This window comes from Lactuca sativa, chromosome 5, assembly GCF_002870075.4.
Source record: "Lactuca sativa cultivar Salinas chromosome 5, Lsat_Salinas_v11, whole genome shotgun sequence".
In the NCBI taxonomy this organism is placed as follows: domain Eukaryota; kingdom Viridiplantae; phylum Streptophyta; class Magnoliopsida; order Asterales; family Asteraceae; genus Lactuca; species Lactuca sativa.
The window spans coordinates 247,571,600-247,597,501 of NC_056627.2; the positions used below are offsets into that span (position 1 = coordinate 247,571,600).

At 36.8% G+C, this 25,902-nt stretch overlaps 2 protein-coding genes across 2 annotated transcripts; one reads left to right on the forward strand and one right to left on the reverse strand.

Moving 5' to 3' along the window:
• Positions 1-13,947: 13,947 nt before the first annotated feature.
• Positions 13,948-14,655, reverse strand: LOC111877969 (uncharacterized). The gene has a single exon (XM_023874468.1). It carries the CDS (start codon positions 14,653-14,655, stop codon positions 13,948-13,950), a length of 708 nt encoding a protein of 235 aa, XP_023730236.1.
• A 1,754-nt stretch (positions 14,656-16,409) lies between these two features.
• Positions 16,410-17,261, forward strand: LOC111877967 (agamous-like MADS-box protein AGL11). Its single transcript, XM_023874467.1, has one exon. It carries the CDS (start codon positions 16,410-16,412, stop codon positions 17,259-17,261), a length of 852 nt encoding a protein of 283 aa, XP_023730235.1.
• Positions 17,262-25,902: the final 8,641 nt, after the last annotated feature.

Sequence of the window (25,902 nt, forward strand, 5' to 3'; positions counted from 1 at the left end):
CGTAATGCCTTTCGGTCTAACAAATGCACTTGCCGCATTTATGGACCTAATGAATCGAATCTGTCGACCGTTCCTCGACAACTTCGTCATTGTGTTTATCGATGACATCCTCGTCTATTCTCGAAGCAAAGAAGAGCATGGCCAACATCTCCGACAAGTCCTAGAAACTCTGCGATCGGAAAAGCTTTACGCCAAACTCTCCAAGTGTGAGTTCTGGCTCCGAAATGTGAACTTCCTAGGTCACGTAGTTAGCCAAGACGGAATTCATGTGGATCCCTCTAAGGTCAAAGTCGTGGAAGGATGGGTACCTCCGACCACGCCCACTGAAATTCGTCAATTATTGGGTCTAGCAGGCTACTATAGGAGATTCATTCAAAACTTCTCTAAGATCTCCAAGCCACTTAACTCGCTTACGCAGAAGGGCGTACCATTCAAATGGACAGACAAACAAGAGATTGCGTTTCGAACCTTGAAGCAAGCTCTCTGTAGTGCTCCTGTACTATCTCTACCAGAAGGCACGGAAGATTTTGTAGTCTACTGTGACGCGTCAAATCAGGGCTTAGGTTGCGTTCTCATGCAACGTGGAAGAGTGATAGCATACGCATCCCGCCAACTAAAGACGCACGAAGTAAATTATACGACCCATGACCTAGAATTGGGAGCCGTGGTCTTCGCTCTAAAAATTTGGAGGCACTACCTGTACGGTACGAAGTGCACCATCTTCACGGACCACAAGAGTCTCCAGCACATCTTGGACCAGAAGGAGCTGAACATGAGACAAAGAAGATGGGTTGAATTGCTAAATGACTACGAGTGTGAGATCAAGTACCACCCAGGCAAGGCCAACGTGGTAGTTGACGCGTTAAGTCGGAAGGAGTACTCTAATCGCCGTGCGAAAACTCTCTCGATAACCATTCAAACTCATCTGGCCACTCAAATTGTGGTAGCCCAGTCGGAGGCAATGAAAACGGAAAACAAGGCAAGCAAAGCATTGCGCGGGATGGAGAAGAACCTAGAAGCAAAGGAGAATGGAGTATACTACTTCATGAATCGTATTTGGATCCCTAAGGTCGGAGGATATAGGGAGGTAGTTATGAAGGAAGCCCACAAGACGCGATACTCCATTCATCCTGGTTCAGACAAGATGTATTTGGATATTAAACAACACTATTGGTGGCCTAACATGAAGGCGGAGATTGCTACCTATGTTAGTAAGTGCCTTACGTGTTCCAAGGTAAAGGTGGAATACCAGAAGCCCTCAGGGTTATTGCAGCAACCAGTAATCCCTGAGTGGAAATGGGAGGGAATTTCTATGGATTTCGTGACCAAGCTACCCAAGACGTCGGACGGACTGGACACCATATGGGTAATAATCGACCGACTGATGAAATCTGCCCACTTCCTGCCAATCAAGGAATCCTACAAGATGGAGAGATTGACGTGTTTGTACCTACGAGAAATCGTGAGACTCCATGGAGTGCCAAAATCTATTATCTCGGATAGGGACAGTAGGTTCACTTCACGTTTTTGGCAATCACTCCACAAGGCAATGGGAACTCACCTCGACATGAGCACCGCTTATCATCCGCAAACGGATGGTCAAAGCGAACGAACCATCCAAACGCTCGAAGACATGCTCTGCGCATGCGTGATAGACTTTGGGAAGTCTTGGGATACCCACCTACCTTTGATCGAGTTCTCATATAACAATAGTTATCATTCGAGCATCAAGGTGGCTCCTTTCGAAGCGTTGTACGGGCGTAAATGTAGATCATCGTTATGTTGGGCTGAAGTAGGTGACACCCAGCTAGCAAAAACACATACGTCGGACAAGGCACTAACGGGACCGGAGATCATTCACGAAACCACGGAAAAGATCGTTCAAATCAGAGCTCGATTGCAAGCATCGCGTGACCGACAAAAGAGCTACGCCGACAAACGGCGAAAGCCCTTAGAATTTCAGGTTGGTGATCGAGTACTGTTGAAAGTCTCACCCTGGAAAGGGGTTATATGTTTCGGAAAACGGGGAAAGCTGAACCCACGATACATTGGACCTTTCGAAATCGTCGCCCGAATAGGTCCGGTAGCATACAGACTGCAACTACCCGCAGAGCTAAACGGTGTACACCCGTGTTTCATGTCTCTAATCTGAAGAAGTGCCTATCAGATGAAACCCTCGTCATTCCTCTTGACGAGATCGAAATCAATGAGAAACTCCTGTTTGTTGAAGAACCAATCGAAATCATGGACAGGGAAGTGAAGCGTACTAAGCAAAGTCGCATCCCGATCGTGAAAGTACGGTGGAACGCAAAGCGTGGGCCAGAATTCACATGGGAACGCGAAGACAAAATGAAGCAAAAGTACCCTCACCTATTCTAGCCTTCTCAAATCTAGCTTCCAAACAGAATTTCGGGACGAAATTCCTTCTAACGGGGGGATGATGTCACAACTAAAAATTTTGTGTCATGTAATCTATACACTCAAGTAAATGTTGAATCAAAAATTTAAGAGCATGTGTGATACCTATTATTATGACATCAAAAACTTCAATCAAATACATCATACAAGTACTACAAATGGTCATCAAACAATTGGAAACCCTAGAAGTTCTTGTTTAGGTCCATTTTGGACTAGGACTCCCTTATTGGACCCAAATGGACCAATAAGCTTCCAATTTGACTATCATGGGCTTAGAGCCCTAATTGGGCTCTAATTGGACCCACAATCATTTATTTCAACATTTTGGGCCATTTTGGACCTAGAATGAAATGAATTAAAAGCTTTGATCCATGAATAACCTAAACTAGTCCAACAAAAATGTAAAAATCATACTATATTCTTTTAGGTTAAAACTCACCCAAACTAACTCTAATATTGGGCTTAGAGGCAAAAAGCCCAAATTTTCCTTTTTCCTTCAAGACTCTCGGCCCAAGGCCCAAGTCCAAGAAGAAATGGAGAAGTGTTGACTATTTGCATGCCACCTCACTTATATCCAACATGTTTCCATGCACCTCTCATACTTCTAGGAACATATCACTTCAAAGATCACTTCTTCTTTCCCTCTCTCTCACTCTCGGCCGAAACACACACACACATACACAAATCTCTCACAAATTCTCTCTAGAATACTCAAGAACACATCCTTTCTCTCCACTCAAAAATCTCGAAAATTAGGAGGCTTTCAAGAGGATATTTCCACAAACTCTTCATCTAAGGTAAGGTTATGCTTGGATCTATGACTTAGATTCTTTGTTTTATCAAAATCTCTTCCTAATTCATGCAAAAATCGTGATCTTGCATCCTAGAACCATCTCAAATTCGAGATCTTCAAGAAAAGGGTGCTAAGGCCAAAAATCACCAAGCTTTCTTCCATCTTTTCTTCAAAAACCGAAACCACACCCTAAGGTGAGCTTCATACCCCCTATTTTTCTGTTTTATAAGTTTTGTGGGGGGGGGGGGGAATACAAGTGAAATTGTAGATCTATATGTGTTTTGTATGCCTTGTATGATTTCTATGCTTATATGTGTGTTTTTGTGTGTTTATGATGTTGGATCTAGCCATAAACCCCTAAAAATCGAGATATACTCTATGTTAAATGATACTAGCATCAAATATATTTCTACATACAAAGTGTTCCAAGAAAAATAGCTAAATGGCTTAATAACATTTTCTTTGGGCTAAAAACTCAATTTTTGGACATAAAATGTTAAAAATATAAAGTTAAAGGGCCCAAAATGAAATATTTCGAATTCTGATGGATGAGATGAGTCAAAACAGTTTCCATAATGTATTTTCTGAAAATATACCCTTTTGGAGGATTAAAAACATAAGTTTCAAGCTTAATGGGCTAAAAATGACATTTTCGCCCAATAGGGCCCAATATGCGAAATTTTCTGTTTTGAAGGGCCAAAACTGTGTTTTTCTTTAAAACTGTGGACTACTAGTGTTCCAAGACCTTTTCTAAGGTTTAAAATGCTTTTCAAATTTAAAAAGGACCAAAGTTGCAAAAAGTTTCCAATTTGGGCCAAAATTATAAAAACTGCGAAAAGAGGGGTTATAACCGAGAAAACTGAATTTTCAGGGACTCAAACTGTTTTCAATTAAAAATATGCTGAAAAATATCAATTTCGATAAGTTTTGGTGTTAAAATGTCAAGAAAAATGGTTTAAGGACCAAACCGGAAATTTATTTAATTAGTGGGTTGAAAAAGTAAATTTACAAATAAAAGGGTGGGCTGAAAACAAAAATTTTTCAAGGCTAATCCAATACACTCAACTTGATCAAATATTGGCACCGCGACTACCGACGAAATACAATACACAACAATACCAAAAATCGTTGTTAAACGAATTGATTCGGTCTCGAATCAATTACAACCCGAAATTACTAACACGGCGATAACTCGATTCACACAAGTAACAATTGGGAGTTTAATACACATGTGAGAGCGCACAGACGTCGACGCACCATCTTTGGGCCCCAAAGTGTAAAATCTTGTTTGTTGGGCCTAGCTAGCCCAATGACCTGATCTTAAGGCCCGAAGACTTCTACCTTACGAGTTGTTGGGTCTTACATGATCTAACACAGCGTAAAAGGACTTTCAATGGCTTTTATACCATTGGTCCCCAAGGGTCCTTTGGTACTGCTAGTAAAGTCGGTTATTTTAATGCGAGGCGGGTCAAGGGCCCCTCGTACTTTTTTTTTTATCCCCAACCGGCTACGGAGTTATCGAGGTCTTCGTGCCCTCTTTCTCTTCGGATGTGGGATTACTCGAAGTCAGGGCGGTTGGATTACGTGAATAGTACGGACGACGCCTTCGGGATCGTTAGTATAGCTGTAAACTGGTCGTTTGCGTAACGCGCGTTTATAGCAATTCACCATGCGCAATAATCCGACGTCGCCTGGAATTGATGACTTCACACGCCGCGACAGTTTTATTTTCAACTACATGGAATTCAAAGTATTAGGAAAACATCGGGTTTTCCTAGGGTTTTACAATACATACAGTTTCGAAATGTACACAAGCATAATGAACATTTTTTTTACAACTATAGAAACAAACAAGCATACTTATGGATCTTCACAAACTTCTTTTTACTCAAAAACTCTTTTCAGAAAATATCGGATTTTCTGGTGGTTTTCAAAATAATACAAAACGTTGCTTTTCAAGTAACGCTTATGAACTCACCAACATTTCACATGTTGACGTTTTTCAAAATACTTGTATTCTCAGGTAACAAGTGAACCAAAGGAAAATGTACTCAGTGATGGCTTGCAGTTTACTTATTTATGAATCGAACAATTTATTTTTGGGAATGTAATGTTTAAACAATGTACTCAATGTAAACTTTATTGGTTGTACTATATTAATGCATGGTGACGAATGATGTTACGTTTCATATATATTCAATGTTATGGTATTCAATTAAGTCACAACAGCCCTCGGACGTTTCCGCCGTCTGGTTCGGGGGTGTGACATTATACTTGATGCAAATTGCTGAAAAATGTTGAAAAACTCGATTTTCTGGCTTTCTGGGCACTGGACTCGCTGAGTCCACTGATGAACTCGCCGAGTCCATGAGTAAAATCATCCTACTTGCCGAGTAGGTTCATGCACTCGCCGAGTATGAGCCCCAGACAGCATAAATTCGACTTTTTTGGCTGGAATTGGACTAGGAACATTACCCTAAGATGTTTTTGGACTTATAAACTTGTTTTTGATGTGGTAATGTTCATGCTAATCCAATTTCAAAGATAATTGTCAATAGATTCATGTTTTGTATTAGTTTAAGGTTTAGACTAATTACATGAAAAAGTTTGATTTGAATTATCTTGTTCTTATGAGTTGCTTAGATTAATAGAAAAGTTGAGTGAAATAGTTGTTTTCAATCCAAATTAATCTAAGAGTTGATTCTAAAATGTGTTTTTGTAACTTGTCCTCAAGTTATATGAAAAGTCACATTTAAGTTTCATAAAACTCATAAAAGTTGGCAAAGGTTACAAAAATGAAGAGTCTAGTTCTAATTAAATGGGTTTATGACTTCATAACTTGTCCTCAAGTTATGGAGGACCAAGAGTCTCTTCATTAAATAATAAATAAATTAAAAAAAAATGTAACCTTAATTAATTCCATAAGTTATAAGATAAAGAAAAGTTAATTTTTTGTTAGTTTAAAGTCTTCCATAACTTGTCCTCAAATTATGGAACTTGAAGAGTTTTTGGATTAAAACTACTTTAAACACATAAGTTATGGAATTAATTAGTTTTGAATAGTTTCAAAACTTGCCCTCAAGTTTTGAAATTTGAAAAGTTTTCACTTATGAATACTTTAATTCCAAGTTAGCCCTTAGAATTTTAAAGAGTTAAAATTCAACCCTTATACTTTATAATATTATAAGTTAGTAATATATATATATATATATATATATATATATATATATATATATATATATATATATGTGTATAAGAGTAAAGTCAGTCTTACCGCTAGTACGCCTCATTCACGAAGCCGGTCTATAAGGTGGGTATAAGGTTGTTGCCTATAAAATGGCAACTTAATGGGTGTCCACTCTCACCCACCGCTTGCTTGACTACTGGAGGGTCGTTAGCCGAACGGGTTTGATAGGACTATAATTCTCCCTTCATTAAAAGTATTAATGATAAATACTAAGTAACTAAAATCTTAATAATACCCAATCTTAGTTACTTAGGAAAATGTGAATAAGGTGCTAATCCATGAAATTACACTTTGCACTTTGTTTAAGTCGGTTAGTGGAGCGTGTGTGTTAACCGGCACACTAACTCGTATTTAACAAGGTAGGCAAAGGGTAACTCAATGTTTATCATAGTATCGATGGAGCGTGTGTGGTTAACCGGCACATCGATTGAGGGGTAAACACTTAAGGGTACCAAGTAATTTGCATGGTTACTTCACACCTTGTTTTGTGATCCTCGGCATCCCAGTCACAAAACCTGAAGGGCACACTCGAGATTGAAACATGCCATTGAATAGTTCAATGAATCTCAAAGATCTAGGAGTTTCAAAACCAATTAAAACCTAATAATACATTTCGTTTGTCTTGGTGGAAATTGGTGAGTCGTCATTCACCTACCTTCAAATATTTTATAGCTTGGATTACGGCATACCTCTTCTAAGTTATAAAATAGTTTATTGGGTCCTAGCCTTAATATTTCATATTGGGTGTCATATTAAGGACTTAAGATCAACTATCTTGAATATCTCCCAAAAGATGTCTGGTTTAGACATCAATGATCTTCCTAAATCTCTTGAAAAAAGCTTTCCTAAATGAATATGATATCCCATGGAAATCATACTTCTTTCACCTCCTCCAGTAATTCTCCCTAACCCACAAGTTCTTGAAAAGTTTAAGGTCACTCAGGCCCTATTTGCAAGGCAAGGTCTAGGTGTGATCACATCTTAGAGATGTAGTCACATATTGACAAGCCGGGAGAGTTGGGTGTCAAAGTCTTGAGAAAGTTGGTAGCTCAATCACTTTCTAAGTTACATAGTGAGTTCCTTTGGGACACCTATGAAATAGACTATGACAAGACCCTTAATGATCTTACCTATTTGCTAAGATCAACTTCTTAAAACTTGATGGACATTGACAATAGTGACACAGGAAATCCAGAAAAGCATTCTCTTTCCAATGGAAAGGGATCGGCCATAATCAACTCGGTTGACCAAATGGTAAAAAGAAAAAGCTAAGTCTGTGATAGTCCCGTGTACCATTATCAAAGGGTCCATATGTTTATATTGCCAAAGAAAGGGGCATTGGTTGCGAAGCTGCCAAATTTACCTAAGGATGTTAAAGTCAATAAGTTTGACTCGACTTCAGGTAAAGTCCACTATCTAACTCTGCTAAGTTTCTATTATGAGATTCTTTTTACATGATGTGACTGGGTCACATGTTGATGTTTTAAGAATCAAAGAAAAGTAAAGAAACTTAAAGAAAGAATATGCTGAATCTGATCGCGTAGATGGATTTCTATCGCATAGTTTGAAGATCGGATTCTTGAGCTACTTCTTAGGAGTTATGAGATATTGCTTAGGAATAGATAACAACAAGTTTTCATATGGATTGTAAGGATAAGTTTTTTCCGCAAAGTTTTAAAATAAAAGAAAATTTTTTATTTTGTTTATTTTAAAATATCCTTACAATGGCATTTGAGGAAAAATTGTTGCTTATAAGATTCCATTAATAGCAAGAGTGGAAATATGAAATTGATTCTTTCATTTGTGGTAATGTCTGAATTTACCAAATAAGGAAAGATTGTCATCACCCAAGTTTCAATTGGACCGGAACTTGGAATCATGCAAGTTGTATAGCATGATGAATGAGAACTTTCAAGTATTGGAAAAATTAAGACTAATTACTCGGTCACATGGATGTGTGAGTCAAGTAAAGGACTAAGGGATCGAGTACACATTCTTGTGCACTGATTAAGTCCACCACAAAAGATTGATAAGACTATTCGTCATAGTTTACTAACGCGCAGTAAATATGATTATACTTACAAGCTTAAGTGTAACTCTGAGACATTGGAAAAGGTTCCAATGTAAGGCAGAGCGAATAAGAAGAATCAAATTAGGCAGAAGGATAAAAGTTTCTCAAATCTGAAAAGATGGGAGAGTACTTTAGTATCAGTTTTGTGATCATCTTAATGATTAAGAAACCATATCAAAATTAGTTCTCTTATGACTAAGAAGAGGAACTTGAATTGTTGAAGTGGTTAAATCAAGAACATGAGTCATACTTCGTTCCAAAAACAATTCTTAGAGTCATACTCCAAGATTGTAACTTGAGTGACATGTCTTAAAGAAGGTTTAAAACACTTGTTAAATGTAAGAGTAAAAGATTTCTACTCTTGTACATTTGAAATTAGTAGGTTGTGATGTTTTGGATAAAACAAAGACCAACATAGGCCAATTGTGTGAAGTGTTTGTCTTGATTAGAATCTGCACTATCTCTTGGATGTTTGACAAGGGAGTCTTATATGTCAAGAGGACAGTGGGAGTCTTAAAGGTCTTGAAAGTCTCAAGAACTAATCAAGAATAAAACCTAAAGTTCTTCACTAGCACACGACTTGAGGTTTATAACCTATCGTACTGACATATTTTGTGCCCATTCCAGTTAAAGTTGGCTTTGCATATGAGTTCTTAGAGTTCTCAATGTGTTGCATAACAACTTGGAAGCAATGGCAGGCCCTTGAGCTGCCAGGTGGCAAGAAGTTAAGATTGAGTTCAATCCATATGAGTTTGGATTTGTCATTATCCTTGTCTTGTGACTATGGTTTTGACAATTCACATGGATAAGAACACATACACCATAAAAATCTAAGTGTCATAAGGTTTCTCTCCGATTCATGAAAATGATGGTGAGGAAACACTTTCACTAAGTAGATTTTAGCTAGATAGCAATTGTGATATTTGCATTCTCAAAGTCGTTAGTGGAGCGTGTGTGGTTTACTGGCACACGAACCTGGACTTGTGAGAAGTGGCAAAAAGGTCTAACCATTATGATTACGGCATCCCTCTTCATAGTTGTTTAGACATACAAGTGTGCTATCTAAGGGAAGGTGTATGATTTTGATAAAGTCTTATCAAAACATTCTAGTATCAGAAATCTGAACTTTGGTAAGAAAGTCAATGAAGTAATGATTTCTAGAAGTCCAGCTGATTTCTGAGTACATGTCAAAGCTAGTGGGAGCATAAGTGTTATGCTAATAATCATTATGTTAGTGGGAGCATGATAATTATGATAAGTATTGCAAGTTAGCAATGTTAATTATAGAAAACAAAAGGTTTCAATTGGGAAGAGTTGTTTTGCTATAATTAAGGGAGAGGAAATTATACTTCATCTCAAATCTATAAGCTTATATCGTGAGGTTTTAATCATTTAGTCAAGGATATATATATGAATTTCATGTTGGAATGGTTCAACATAAGGAAATTCTGTATATGGGTCCATTATTTGCGTTCTAAAATTCTATTATGATTACGGCATCCCTTTTCATAATCTGAATTATGAGAACTTGGCAAATTGAAATGGACATATTATAGCAAAAGACTGGTTTAGTCTTTATGTGAGACATCATGAATCGTGTCCCATATGCTTCGGATATAGGATCGATTACATGTGCTATATTCATCCGTTCTAAAATTTTCCAAATGCCTGGGGCATTAAGAAGGGAAAAGGTCTAGAATTGAATATGACTAAAAGGATTAAACAATTGTCGGGGACAATCTAAGGTTGACCAAAGATTGGTTGCTCAAGGACAGTTGGAAGTATAGTGATAATTATGGAAGGACCATATTGACATAATCTGTAAGGAGGAAACTCTTGTTTAGAAGTGATAGTCAAAACAGAATCTGGAAATGTTTCAAAGTTAGAATTTTCAAATCTGTTTAAGATTAGGAAACTTAATGCAAGAAGGATGTTTCTAAGGAGCTAATCTCCTTTGGAATGCTCTGTAATGTTTGTTGTCAAGTCTTTATGACTTTGTGCATAATCATTACAAGAGGTTCAATGCATATAAGTTTAGAATCTAACAGATTTTAGTAAATGGAATGAATTTGGAATTCTTGCATTTGCAGTAAGGATTTGGGAGTGTGAAAAAAGAATCATTGAAGTTATGTTCAATTGATCTAGTTCACAAAGTAAAGATCATAGACAAACATAGTATGCACACTTGGTGTGTGGCATGACTAGTGTTTAGAAAACATAGTGTACGTGCTTGGAGCATGGGACAACTATTGTTTTAAACTCAAGAATAAAGTTGATAGCTGAAATAGTATACAATGAATAATGTGTAATCATATGGTGATAAATAAAAGGTGTTTTATTTATGTTCATAGGTTTTGATACCATATTGGATTCAATTATTATTGTGTTTCACTTTGCATGTTTTGACTTCCCGAATAAACTACGTTATTCTTCCGGAATGACTAAGTTATTCAAACCATCCACAGTCGGTCATATGTTGGAAGTAGATATGAATTAAGACTGTCATGGGTTGGCTTGTAGAGGTCTAAGGTGTTGGACAAAGGGCTACAACACTCATGAATGCTCATAAGTTCTGAGTATTGGATTCAACCCGCGCTTATTGGAATCACTTCATGGATTTTATCACAAGTGATCATGAGACGATAATATCTTATATTCTTCAAACCTAGAGATATCAGTTGTTACTATGAGTTGATAGTACATTGATTGCACGAAAACGCATTTGGTAACTCGGTGCTATAAAACGTGTCTTTGTGTATGATTCAACAAGTAGTAGAACAAGCCATATGAGTCGAAGTTTATCCATTCCTTTTACCTTCGGGATAAAAGCGATATATGTGGGCCCCACGATGATTTGATGATGACAAATGGAAGTGCTCGGCCGGGCCAGGACTGATTTGATTTGTTCAATTAGTCAGTCGTCATAAATCGGAAATCGGGAAACAACAAATGGACAGAGAGAATGATTATAATCCATGTCTCAGTCCATATGATATCTAGAATGGAGGAATATATGATCCCTTATCTAATGGAAAAGTCACTGACAAAGGTCAGAGTTCATCTACAAGGTCAGAGTTCGACAGAAGCTTTTGAGAGCTACGATTGCCAGTCGGTTCCTGAAGTCATACGCAATATTAGTTTTAGACTTATCCAAGTGGGAGACTGTTGGATTAATGTCTAATTCCATAACTATAATTGATAAGACTTGACCCGACCCGGCATGGTCCATTTGGGTTGCATGGCATCATGCACTTGGATAGACTATAATGAGAGAAATAAGACACTTATGGTTATTAATATATTATAAGTTCTAGTATATTAATAATAAGAATAATAAGATTATTTATTTAGTATTGATCAAGAATTAATCTAGGATTAATTAAATGATCAAAAGAAGACTAATTAAATATATGGGTTGATTGTGTAAATCATCCATACTTGTATAGTGGGCTAATGCTCCATGGATAATCAAGTTGGGCTAAAACCCATAGGATGGTCCATGGATGCTCCATGGTGTATTTGAACCCATGGATCCAAGGAAATGGAAAGTCATGACAATTAGGGTTTACCCTAATTGTAACACTATATAAAGATCTTATTCTTGACAAAATCGGCGACTAGTATCATTTTAGAAAGGGCTAGCCGATTTTCACGAAGTGTAGAATTCTCTCAAGTTATTCCAAGTGTATTTGGTGTTGTGTGAACCATTTGAGGTGTCACACTTGGGGCACTAGGCACTCAAGCTTCATGAAGACTTTCTACATCAAAGAGGTATGTATTCTATCTTGTTACATTCATTGTTTTGTATGCTAGATTAGGATAATACCTTGGAAGTTCTTATTTGCATGTATAATAGAGAAAACATAAATCCAAGGTATTTAGGGTTGCATGTACACTTAGGAGTGTTAGAATGCTCAAAACCCAACACATTTGAGCTCAAGCATGGCATGAACTCGCCGAGTACCAAGAGCAGACTCGACGAGTAGGGCTAGGGTTTCCCATAAGTTCACTTAGTGAGTACTTGCCGAGTCGGGGAAATGACTCGCTGAGTCATAGGGAATCAGAGGACTGGAGTTCAAGGCTGAACTCGCCGAGTTCATATTGGGACTCGGCGAGTTGAGTCGGGGTGGCCCCACGATTCATGCCAGGTGAAACCCTTCGAGCATGGGAAAGACTCGATGTGTCATGCAAGATTAGAGGGTTAGTGGACATGCGTAGACTCGTCAAGTTACCTAAGTGCACTCGGCGAGTCGGGTCAAAGTCTGACCGTTGACTTTGTTGACTGTGAGGGTTTGGTCAACAATGGGGTCTTTGTGTCAAGAGAGGGTTGAGTCTAGTCTCGAGAGTTATATTTATGAGAATATTTTACTTTATGTGATTAGGCGGAGGCTAGACCATATTTCCACTGAGTCGGCATTATACTTAACTAGAGTGGTAACAGAGTTATGTGCTAGTATACTGCTGATTTATGTGCCAGTGTATTTGTATGCTATTTATGTGTGTTATTGTGATATGTGATATGCATGATTCAGAGTTTCCAGAGATAGGACCAGTGGATCCATAAAGTTAGGGCTAAAGAGCTCACAGAGAGTTGGGACTGGAGGGTCCTACTGAGACACACTGTCCAGAGGGTCAGCAGAGCTATAGCCTTGAGTGGCTAATATATGTGTGTTAGAGTGGTATTTTGGGGAACTCACTAAGCTTTATGCTTAAAGTGTTATGTGTTATGTGTTTCAGGTACCAGTGATGGTTGCGGGAAGGCGCCGACATGATTCGTACTCACACATGGGATTTTATGTATTTCGATCTTGGGAAATGTTTTGTGGAACAAAGATATGATACAATGAGATTTTATTAATAAATTTGTATGGAAAATATAAAAAATTGTTTTAATTTTTACGGTGTTACACAATAAATTTGGGTCCCAGCTTGCACTACTTTCTAAATCGGATGACATCTTTCAAAGGTGACACCTTTATAAGCACCAAGTCCCCTACCTGAAACTTGAGGTTCGAATGTCGCCGTTCTGCATAACTCTTCTATCGGCTTTGAGCGAATTGCAACCTGTCACACACCTGCTGAATCAAATCAGTGGTCTTGAGCACCACATCAGTACTCCCCATGACGTGATGCCTGACCCTCCCCCAATAAACTGGGGTCCTACACCTCCTCCCATACAACATCTCAAAAGGTGGTCGGCCAATACTGGCATGCTAACTATTGTTGTAAGAGAACTGGGACAGTAGAAGGTACGTATCCCAACTTCCTCCAAAATCTAACACACATGCCCAGAGCATATTTTCGAGTGCCTCAATCTTCCCCTCAATATGGCCGTCGGTCTGGGGGTGGTATGCCATACTAAAATGCAACTGAGTACCCGATGTTGCATCCCCCACGATGACCACCTCAAGATGGCGGCTAATTTGTAGATTTAGTGGCAAGGGCATGAGGTGATGAGGCATTATCGTAGTTGGTAAGAGAAGATTGACGGTTGTCTTCTTGAATAAGTTGTTGTTCCTCCTGGATGAGCATGGACCTGACGTCCCAAAACGAGGGTAAAGGATCCCGATGAAGGATTGTAGTTGCAAAGACTCGAAATTTTGGAGACAACCCATTTAAGGTGTAAACAACAAGGTTAGGTTCAACAACTTTTGCATCCATGTTATTGAGGAGACCAGCAAGGTTTTTGATACGATTATAATATTCTGTAACAGAATAAGTTCCAATGGTAAAATTCCTCAGTTCATTATCCAGTTGAATTACCTTATTTTCTTTGTTGGTTCGAAAAACTTTTTCAAGTTTCAGCCAAGCATCATATGTTGTTTTCTGTTTCTCAAAAATCAGGTGAAGAAGAGAGATTTTAAGGGTGCCATACATCCAAGACTTCACGATGGCATCTAACCGGGTCCATTCATCATTTTTTTCTGCAAAAATCTTTTCTTTTGGGGGTTCAAGATGATCTTTGACTCCGTATCCAATGCAATGGATCTCAAAAAGCTTACGCCAGATATCGTAATTCATACGATCCAAATCAAGTACCAAGGGAACAACATGTTTAATGTTTATCGTAGAAGAAGGTTTATCAGAAAGTGTAGAAGATGATGTAGAAGAAGAGGATCCAGTCATTGTGAAAATCATTGAAAAGTGAAGAAATAGAACATAATAGAAAAAGAATCAAAGAAGGCAGTCGACAGAACAGAAGGCGAAGCCAAAGTTTAAAGAGATTTCAAGGAAGTTTGATACCCTCTGATACCATGAAATCTTGGTATTTCTCATGAAAATCACCTTTCATTGATTGATATATATATATATATATATATATATATATATATATATATATATATATATATATATATATATATATATATATATATATATATATATAGACACACACACACACACGCGCGCGATTACATCAAAAATGGGCAAAATACAAAAGGGCCAAATAAGAATACAAACACAAGACTATAAATCATACACTAATAAAGTGCTTTTAAACCAAATATTTAAAATTTTTATTACAAGTTTTTAACTTTTTTTACATTGTCATATAATATTTTTTATAACTTTCATAGAATTATTTCTAAATTTTCAATTGCAACATTTTTAAAGTGTTTCATAGATTTTGTATGACAATTTAATATTTTTTTAACATTTTAAAATACTTTCATTAAATACTAGTTTAAAACGTTGTATTAAAAAAATAAAAGTTTATAAACTTCTAAGTAAAAAGTATTAAAAAGTTGTAATAATATTAAGACATTTACATTATATAGATTGTATTTTGTTTTTTATTTGCTACGTAATATTTTCTTTTTATTTTCTTAAAAAACCCTCCATACTTATTGTTACATATTTAATTTTATTGTTAAATATTATTTACTTTAAACATATTGTATATGCTTAAGAACAAAAGAAAAAAATATAAGAGGTTGTATAAAATATTTTACAAAACAAAAACATATTTACTAATTAAAAAGTAAAGTTTATAATTGATTCAATATTTAAGACACTTTGGATAATTTAAAAATAACGTTTGAAAAAAATAATAAAACCAAATATGAAAAAAAATTAAATCGCTATTAAAAGTGAAAAAAATTAAACAACTTTTTTTTTATACATTTGTCATTTAACATATTAAATGTATTCAAATATTATCATTGTCACCTGCTATAGCCGGCCTGTGACAATGATAATATATGAACACATATTACAAGTTAAATGATCAAAAATATATAAAAAAATTGTTTAAATGTGAATAAAACGATAAAGATAATTGCCTTTAAAAATCATTTTCTCATAAATAAATAACTTAATATTCTCATAGTTACCAAGTGGTTGTTAAACATTTTTTATCATCTTAAAAAATACTAATGTGATAATTTGATAAATAATTCTAGCACATCGGTATCAAGTGTTGCCCTCATTCCTTAAGGTTGAGGCTTCAAGTCTCGTCGGAGACATACGTGGATTTAGGAGTAGTTTAGGATTATATTGTATTTGTCGTTAAAATAATAATAATAATAATAATAATAATAATTAAATAAATAAAATCTATAGGAATTCAAAACGAGTTATCCAAATCAAATCAAATCAAATAATTTATGTTATTTCAATCAAGACCAAATTAAAAACCATTTTGACAGAAAAATACCAAACAAACTATCCATAATTATTGTTAAATCGAATCCGCTATCTATTATTTCCTCTTTACATTAATGGTAAATCACTAAATTGTGTAGTTTCCTAATCCATTCTTATATAAATTAAACTCATATATTGCCTCGGTTTCTTACGTATTCTTGATTCACTGATCAATATTCAATAGTTTAATTATTTTTGTGTTTCATTCACATATCATGGGGCGTGCGAAGCTAAAAATGGAGCTTATTACGAAAGAGAAGACGCGAAATGCAACGTACCACAAAAGAAAACAAGGAATTATTAAGAAAGCTAACGAATTCACCATCCTTTGCGATGTTAACACTGTTATCATCATTTACCCTCCCAACTCCGACAAAGCGGAGATATGGCCAGACAACCCTGATCAAATCAAGAAAGCCATTGCCTCTTACAAAGCCAAAAAGGATGATAACGGGAAGAGAACTTACAACCTCAATGACTTCTTTGAGGATCGAAAGAAAAGGATCGAAGATGAGCTTCTCAAGGCCCGAAAAAGAAACATGGAAGCCAAATACGCGACCTGGTTTGATGAGCTCGATGGTTTATCCGAAGTGCAATTGAGACAATTCGCTATGGAGTTGGAAAACAAGGAGAATTTAGTCCGACGTCTTGAATTCCAGAAAAGAAGCATGCAGATGACGATGACTTTACCGTTGCAGCCATTGTCGTCAAGGTTCGAGCTTGAAAACAAGCAGCCGATTTTTCACTATACTGGTTCGCATCCGAGTCTTGATCATGTTCAGATGATGAGCCACCACCTTATGAACCATCATGATCAGCTTGGGTGGACTACGTTCAATGATCCAACGACAGCTTCGTTCATTCCATTGAAGCGTGAACTGGGTGCTTATGGTTATCCGGTGTTTGAAGGTGGTCTGGTTTATGATAATTTGAATCCATGGCAGTTTCAGCCGGCGCCAGTGGTTCAGTGCGGCATGACGCCGGAACTTGCAACGCAAGAACTTGCTTCACAGGTGAATATTAATGGTGAGTATGATGGTTCCGGGGATTTTGTGATGGTTGATCATCAAGGAAGGTTTCTGGGTTAACTATTTTTTTTTTATTTAATTAATTCTTAAGACTGTTAGATATCAACTAATTGTGAGGATAATTGGTTTTCTATTATCTATTCGTTTTCATGCATGTTTAGCTTATCGACTTCTTATTCTTAATTAGTCTCCAATGTAATATTTTTTGGGATTTAACCTAAAATCCGAAATTATACGTAGTATAAAAGATGCAATCGTTGGTTCTTCTTATTCTTAATTAGTCTCCAATGTAATATTTTTTGGGATTTAACCTAAAATCCGAAATTATACGTAGTATAAAAGATGCAATCGTTGGTTCTAATTAAAGAATCTTAGCTTTAATAAAAGGTGCATGCATTGATTTAATATTGCAAGATTTACTGTAACACCATTTTTTTAACGATGTTTATTAAAAAAAAAAAAAAAAAAAAAAAAAAAAAAAAAAAGAACCAAGCTAGCAAGAAGCTGACAAAAAACTAGCAAAAAGCTAGCAAAACAAACCTAAACAACAATTACAAGTTCTTCGGGTATTGGAGCCAAACGTTCCGATCTCGAGACGTCATATGGTTTTTAAAACAATACCAATTATAAGTATGTAATCTATTCATATCGAGAAGAGTGTCTTTTCGATATTTTTTTGTTTGAAAAACCATAGAGTTTCTAAAATTCCATAAGACCCACAACACCGTCATTGCAATAGATATCACAACATCCTTCTTAGTCGCATTCAAATGCAACCCCTCTACCCAAGCGTACATGTCTTCCAAAGAATTCCACTCCATAATCACCAAATCCATCCAAGCTGCAATACCATTGTACACCTGAACCGCAAGCTCACGTCTACAAAAAAAAAAAAAAGATGAGAAACAGATTCCAAAGCATCATCACACACCATACATCTAGTGGACTGGACGGAATATCAATTCCTCTAAGTTCCAAGTTCAACCTTGTGGGTAGTCTATCGAGAGCAATTCTCCAAACATGCACATTAATTTTAATAGGAACAATGATTTCATTTAAAAGTCAAAGGGAGCATATTATTATCCAAATACCTTCCAAGAGAACCAACAGTAAAATGAATTTCCCATCTCCCAATTCCATGTATCCTTTTCAAACGATCAAGAAACATGAACCAAATCCGCCATCATCCCTTGTAATTGCTCTGCTTTCACTCCCCTTCGAATTACTTTTCTCCATTGAAAATTTGAATCACTATTGTCCCAAAAATCTCTAAGAGGGTGTTTGTTTTTTCTTCACAGATCTGCGTGATCTCTTCTGTCTGTGCGGCGCAGACCACACGCAGACATAAAGGTTTGCAGTGCGTTTGTTATTTTGAAGTTCGCAGACATAAAAAGGTCTACACGATGTCTTCACCACACAGACATGGGTCAACCTCTTCTAAAGTCTGCGAAGTGTTTTAACCTAAAAAATAAAAGCGGCGCCCATTTTGCCTCCAAGGCTAATTAAATAAATGCAGTGTAATGAAACTTTCCACGATTTGTACATTCATAAAAAGCTAAGTCCTTTATGATATATATCCCTATATAGACAATGTGGATAAAAATTATCAATTTTTACTTCAATTGAATTTGGATAAAACGTGTGTGTGTGTGTATATAATGATTAATTTAGTTGTATGAATTTTATTTTCAATATTATACGACTACTATTATTAAAATTTTGGTGTTGAAAAATCATTTTAAGTTTGTAAAATCATATTATTTAAAATCCAATTTATTTTAGCAGCCTGCAGACGTTAAAAAACAAAACAGTTTTCTTATTGCAGATTGCAGACGTTTTGTCCACCTCTTCCGCTGAAGAGGCTTGCAGATGTGGTCCGCAGACTGCAGACATTTTGACTTCAGAAAATCAAACAGCACCTAACAGTCTTGTTTTTGTTCATTGATAAAGCATAACGTCTATCATATTTATCCTTGAAAGTTGTTGTGTCTCGCCATTTGTCCCACCGAGTATCAAACCCATCTCCAACCTTTCTACGCATAACCGACTCATCCACCTCACTCGCAATATGCATCTTAGTGATCGAAGTGAGGATATTATTCCAAACTCCACCACCACCTTTCATCATATCAACCCCTTGCATCCCAAATTGAATCCCATGGCAAGCCCGAATCACCTTGCTTCGAACGGAATTCATGTTATTACAATATCTCCACTTCCACTTATACAATAAAGCTTTGTTAATGGACATCAAACTACTCACACCCAACACTTCTTTTCCCTTGGAACTAAGAATTAAATCTCACTTCACCCAACTCATCTTTCTTTCATTCGGTTTAGCTCCCCAAATTTTTTTTTGGCTCTCAACACCAAAATTGATTTAAGAAAAACACAAACTTGTATGCATTTTGGGTTTGTAGGTTAAAGAGATTTATTTTTATTTCTTATATACTAGTTTTGATACTTATATACTATACGGATTGATTTAAAAAAATTAAATATAAAAATCTAAACATTAAACATGTACTTACAAAAAATTTAATAAGCGTTACAATTGAAAAAAGTCTTAGAATAATTATGACCTAAAGGTTTGTATAGTAAGATGCAAAAAATAACAAGGTAGTTTTATTTGGTCCGTAACCATATGAAAACATCATTTAGTTCCATGACTACTCAATTTAAAAAATTCATTCATAAGTAATTTATGAGTTATTTATCAAGAAATTTTAATTTTTAAATCCGTTAGGTAATTTTCTATTTGATCAAAAGTTGTTAATAGTAGTAAAACAAAAAAGCAATGTGTTAAATTTTGCTAATTGGTTGGTTAAAGATGTCTTATAAGTCGACGTACTGTTTAATCATATATTAGATTTACCACTTGCACACCATTAACTTTTTCTTTGTAAATTATAAAGAAAATAAGTCTTACTTTTATGTTGTAAAATTATTAGAAGAAGGTGAAAACTGATTAAGAGAAAGGAAATAACAGAGTCAACGACTTAAATGACGAACTATAAACATAAATCATTTTAAGGCCCGGATTTCCAAAATGGCATTTTGGAAATAACTCTGTAAGGCTCGGTTTTTTTTTTTTTTTTGTTTAATGCTCGTTGTATTAATATAGGCAGTGGATATTCTTATTATGTTTATTTATTTATTTATTTCTGTTATTTCTGTTATTTATTTATTTTTATGTATTTTAACTTTTATGTGATTCTTATGATTGTGTGACATGTATGTGTTGGGATGCAAAGGTGATAATTTGAAAACTTGGAATATTTCTTCTCTATTTGGATATATCTTTAAGGCTTGGAGCCAACCCCTCTATATTCATGTTATGTCGTTTGTGAGGGTGTGCATAGATATATAGTCATCGTGAGTTGAGAGTTGAACAATGTACATAACTAGGATCATATTTTTATTATTTTTCTCTTCTCGACTCTCATATTTGTCAACAAAACTCATCTTGCTGATTTGTAATTATTCTTATTCTGCATTATGCAAATTTGGATTTTGCAATCATACAATTTGTATTAAAGCTATCGTGCTCGTCTGATTTGACTATCTTATTCACAGACACTAGATTTGAGTTTTTTTTGGTGAATTTCTCATATTTTGTTGGTATTGTTCTTACGAAGAACCATTGAGAAAACATTGCCCTTTTACTGTTTATCTTGAAGATTTATCTGCTCATGCTTAAATCTGGTTGAATATGTTGTTGCTCGTTAATCTGATATCATTTACCTACTCCGTTTTAATTGATTTAATAATTGGTGGTTATTAGAATCTTTTTTGCCTGTATTATTCATTTATCAAATTTATTTAGGAAAGAGAAACGGTTCATTCATTTCATACATTTGTTCAATTTATTATTTTATTTTGGCTAAAAAATTATCATCTGTTTTTGTTATCGTCGTGAATCTGAAATTCATTTCATCGATCAATCCTCCTTAGCTCATTAATCGTCAATCAATTTTAGTTTTTGGATGAATTTGTTCTTAATCATCGATTTAGAGTTCATTCTTGGCAAAATGTAGAAAACACATTAATTTATCTATAAACATTAGAAAAACTTACATTTTATTTATATGCAAAAAAAAAAAAAAAAAAAATCTCTTACATTTTCAGATACCTTTCACATTAGCCCAAATATCTGATTTTCTTTATAGAAATTACTGGTTGTTTTGTGACATGTCATTTATCCTTTTCGTCTTTAGGTTAACATGGAAACAAAAATTTAACGCCATGTTCCGAATCGTTTCCTATTTCGGGGTGGTGACCAAAGATCTGAAATTATCAGGCTTAGGAAAATTGAGGAAATGAGATGTGGACCTATTTGGATGTGGGTGATGTAAATTTAGAAGATCTGGAGGTTTAGTTTGTGTTTTGGAGCCAAGGGGTATTTTGGTAAAGTGTCAACTTGGACTTTTATAGAAATTGGATTTTTGTTCATGAAATTTTAAGGTGATTATGACTTGATAAAAGCATAGAGCTTCTCGTTACCTTTTCATGGATATAAAGATCGTCGAAATCAGATTTATAACGAAGAAGTTATGGCCTGCGGAAGAATTTAGGGTTTAAGGAAAACCCTAGTACGTGGGGCGTACATGGGGAGTACACAGGGAGTACTAGCATGAGGACCATTACACGAGGCGTACACTGGAGTACATTGAACGTACTCATCAAATTGGTCGTGGACCCGAAACCTCGTACGCTAGGCGTACGAGGATTACACTTAGCGTACTCGGTGGATAAGAAAACCCTATTTTGGGGTGTTATACCTTATTTAAGGTCCTTAAGTTCCTAGGGTTGGCCTCTTTACCAGTCTCTAAGCCTCCAAAACTCTAGAAACTGACCCTTAGCCTCCTTTGTGGTGTTTTTGAGCTCTTAAGAAGGATTTGGTGGTTGTTTTACTCTTTGTGAAGGAAGTAAAGAAGATTGAAGGTGCATTGCTTGGTGAGAAGGTTATAGATCTAGAATCATCACCCTTGTTGCAAGCTTATTGAGGTATCAAGTTCAAACCCTGTCTTCTCCATGATTAGATCTCTTCATATCTTAGTTTTTATGCTATTGGTCCCTCTTTGGGTTAGTTTGAGGAGTTAGGACGTTTTAAGGACTTATTCTTTTAGATATGAGCTTATTATGGACTCCTTAAGCATAAATGTGCAAGATTTATGGGATTTTTGGTCACATGCATGCATTAAGCCACCTATTAACTCCTTTTGAGCTTTAAGAGCTTCATTTAGCCATGCATGAACTTACGTGATAATCTAGCTCAAGGACGTCACATCTACGTTTTGGAGCAACATCTTAAGGGATTAAGGGCTAAATGTGGAAGATGGATAAATGGGAGGAGTATGGTGGGCGTACAAGCCAGTACGCGCAACGTACAAGCTCTAAAGCATGTACACTTAGTGTACAGCTGAGTACGCCCCGCATACTCAATCAGTGGGCTACAGACGTTTTGGTCTTCGGTTTAGACCATCTTTTGGGCTTTGATGCTTAGGGATTTGTGAGCTATCTGAATACAATTGTTTTGGATTATGAATGTTGTTGGGCCTTGGGGCACGGCCTATATAATAGTTTGGGCCCAATTTAGAAAACTAGACCATGTATGGGCCTTGAGTGTTTATTTGGATTTTGTGCCTTTGGATTGTTGGTTTGGGCCTAGGTTTGGGTCATGTTGAGTAAAGGGTAAGAAGGTCTTTTCCCTAGTTTGGGCACTTAGTGTGGACCAGATCCGATTATTGACAGATGATTATTTTGGTGATTTGTAGTGTTGGGATTTTAGCGGGGCAACAGCCATAGATTCTTTCTATGAGATTTGGCAGTGCAAGGTGAGTGTTCCTCACTGTACTTTTTGGTCGAAGGCACCAAGGCCAGTCCCTTTGGATTGTTATCCCGGTTTATCGCATGATTGTATGCTGTAGCGGTCTGTTAGATTTGTATCCTGGTATATAGGATGATGTTATGCTTAGTGATATGTTAGATTTGTATGACTGTCTGTATATGCTAGCTAGGGTTTAATATGATATATGTTGATATGTGATGGTGTGTTGGGTTGAGGTGGTCCTATCTATATGCTGAAAGCCGAGAGATGTAGGGCGTCCTAGATAGACTGCATGCCTGCAGGGCGTACCAGTCAGGATGAAGGCTCAGAGGACGTTGCAGATAGGCTGAAGGCCCAGTGAGGCGTACTAGTCATGCTGAAGGTTCTGTGAGCGTACCATATAGACTGTAGGCAGGTGGGGCATTCTAATCAGACTGAAGGCTTTGTATGATTATGTGTTGTGTTGGTACTTTGGGGGGAAACTCATTGCGTGTTGGATTACAGTTTTGGGTTATGTTTCAGGTACTACAGAGGATCGTAGAAGGCGAAGGCATGACCGTACACATCCTCATGTTTTGGACTTATGATCTTGGGAAAACTCTGATATTGAACATGTTGAAAACTATGTTGTAACCAATTTATTATTATTGGTCAATTTTAAAAGTTTAAAATTTTCATGGTATTTATGGATGTTACAAGTTGGTATCAAAGCCTTGGTTTGAGTGAATTGGAGGAACACTCGTGTGAATCCAGTCTCAAACTAAGGAAAAAGAATTTTTTAAAAACAATTTTCCAATGGTTTTCAAAATAATCAAGGAGGATGTGATGTGTACGATCAGCCAAAGCCAGTAACAGGCTAGGGATCTTCAGGAAATGTATGATAGAATTGTCTGATATATGATGCCTTATCTCTTATAGAATACTTGATTGTTGTATGAATCTTTCACGTGTGAACTAACTATTTAGTGAATACGCTGAGTCGCATGCTTCATGGGTTAAACGATCTTAGGGTAAGGGATTTGGACCTGCTATGCAGCTCTTGTCTAAGTCCAATTGTTGTAGGATTGAATCTTTTAGTCTAAGATTGTTTAAGTTGTGCGGCATGTGATTTTATTTATGCGATAGTTATCTGGAACCAATGGAGGGTCGTGTGGAAGTTAGTGGTAGGGTGAGTTATGTGGGGTCAGCCGGCCAGTTGCATTATGTTTAGTCTTCCTCTAGGAAGTGAGGATAGAGTGTATGATTATGCTAGTGTGCGGGTATTGGTAGGGTTGTTGTGATGATCCTCTGAGACAAATATGGGTAGGTGTGGAAGGCAGTATGAGCCCGTACTACTGAAAGCATAGGACCCGTACGCGTAGCAAGGAAGTCACAACCCTAGGGCTTTGTTGCGAGTTGGTTGCCCTGGTATGATATGGGTTTCATCTGATATCTCCCTAGTTTATGTTCAGTATGGTGACGACGATACGATTAGAAGCGGGATCCGGATTAGGATCAGAAGCTAGTGGCCAGGATGGGTCAGTGTAGTCCATCGATCAGGTGCGGGAGATGATTACCATGTAGGTTTTTTAGATCTTGGGAGAAGAATTGTCTGGTGTCGTAAATCGGACCACTGCCAGGGTAATTTTCAGGCTCGAGGAGCAAACTACATCTTTGTAGACTTTGAAAGGTGTTGCTAATGAGATGGCTACTAGGGGATATCTGGCTGTGGGGACACAACTAGGAAAGAAGAGGAGGGCTCCTTCAGCAGAGGACGATGAGACTGAGGTTGCTGACCTTGGTACTGGAAGTCAGGAGAATCATGAGGTGTATGGCAAGTGTGGGGCAACTTACAAATTTGCTTGTCACAAGTTTAAGGTGTTTCAAGTGTGGGGAAAGAGGGCATGTGTAACGGAACTGTAAGAAGGATCAAATATGTTTTCACTGTCACCAGCCAGGTCATTTCAGGTCCAACTGTCCTACTTTGGAGGCGGAGGGAGTTCAGGTCCCAACGTTCATCATTCCTATGGAGGTCAAGTTCGATCTACACGAAATCTTTGGTATGTAATTTGAACCCTAATTTTGTATTGATATTATGGCGAAATTGTTCTTGATCGGTGTTATATCTGCCTTGGAATCTTGTTGGGTATTGGTAAGAAGTATCTTCGGGTTAGTTCTATGTTTTTCCTGATTTATGTATTATGAATCTTCATATTCCATTTTGCATGCCAAGTGTCATCGGTGGGTCGTATCTTGCTTGGCGGGATTCAATGGTTTAGTGGATTGTTCCGGTTCCTTGGGTGGATCTACTTCAGGGGTATGCATTGGAAGATCTATGGTCAAAGTAGCAAGAATAGTTAATCCACAAAGTCGGAGTTCATACGTGATAGCATTTGTTCAGGTAGGACTAGCAGTTGTCCATAACAGAACCCTTGGGTTCAATAACTATTGTTGCCAGGGAAGGAACGGTAGCAAGGAGTTGGTGGTATCAGTCGCATGAATTGTTAGGTCACTGGAAGTGCTAGGGGAATTTTATTATCACTAAGGATTGTAGATGGTTAGAATTCAGAGATTCATTTGAGGATGAGAAGTTAGGGTAAAGATTCGCCCATTCAGAGAAAGGGTTATAGTTTTAGTCACCAACATAAAGGGCTTAAGGATTTGGTGCAAAATCATGAGAAGTGATTGAGATTATCGGACTTGCTAGGATTTCGGGGAGCATTCTTTGGGAATTCAGGAGTTAGACAATCATCTAGATCGACTAGCAATGGAACGATATTATTGGTAGATGCAAGTCATAGTCGGTTCGTGAGGATAAGATGGGTTGGGAATCCAACAAATTTTGTGTGATGGGAGAGCTTAGGAGAATCCATGTGGGGGAGAATCAATTAG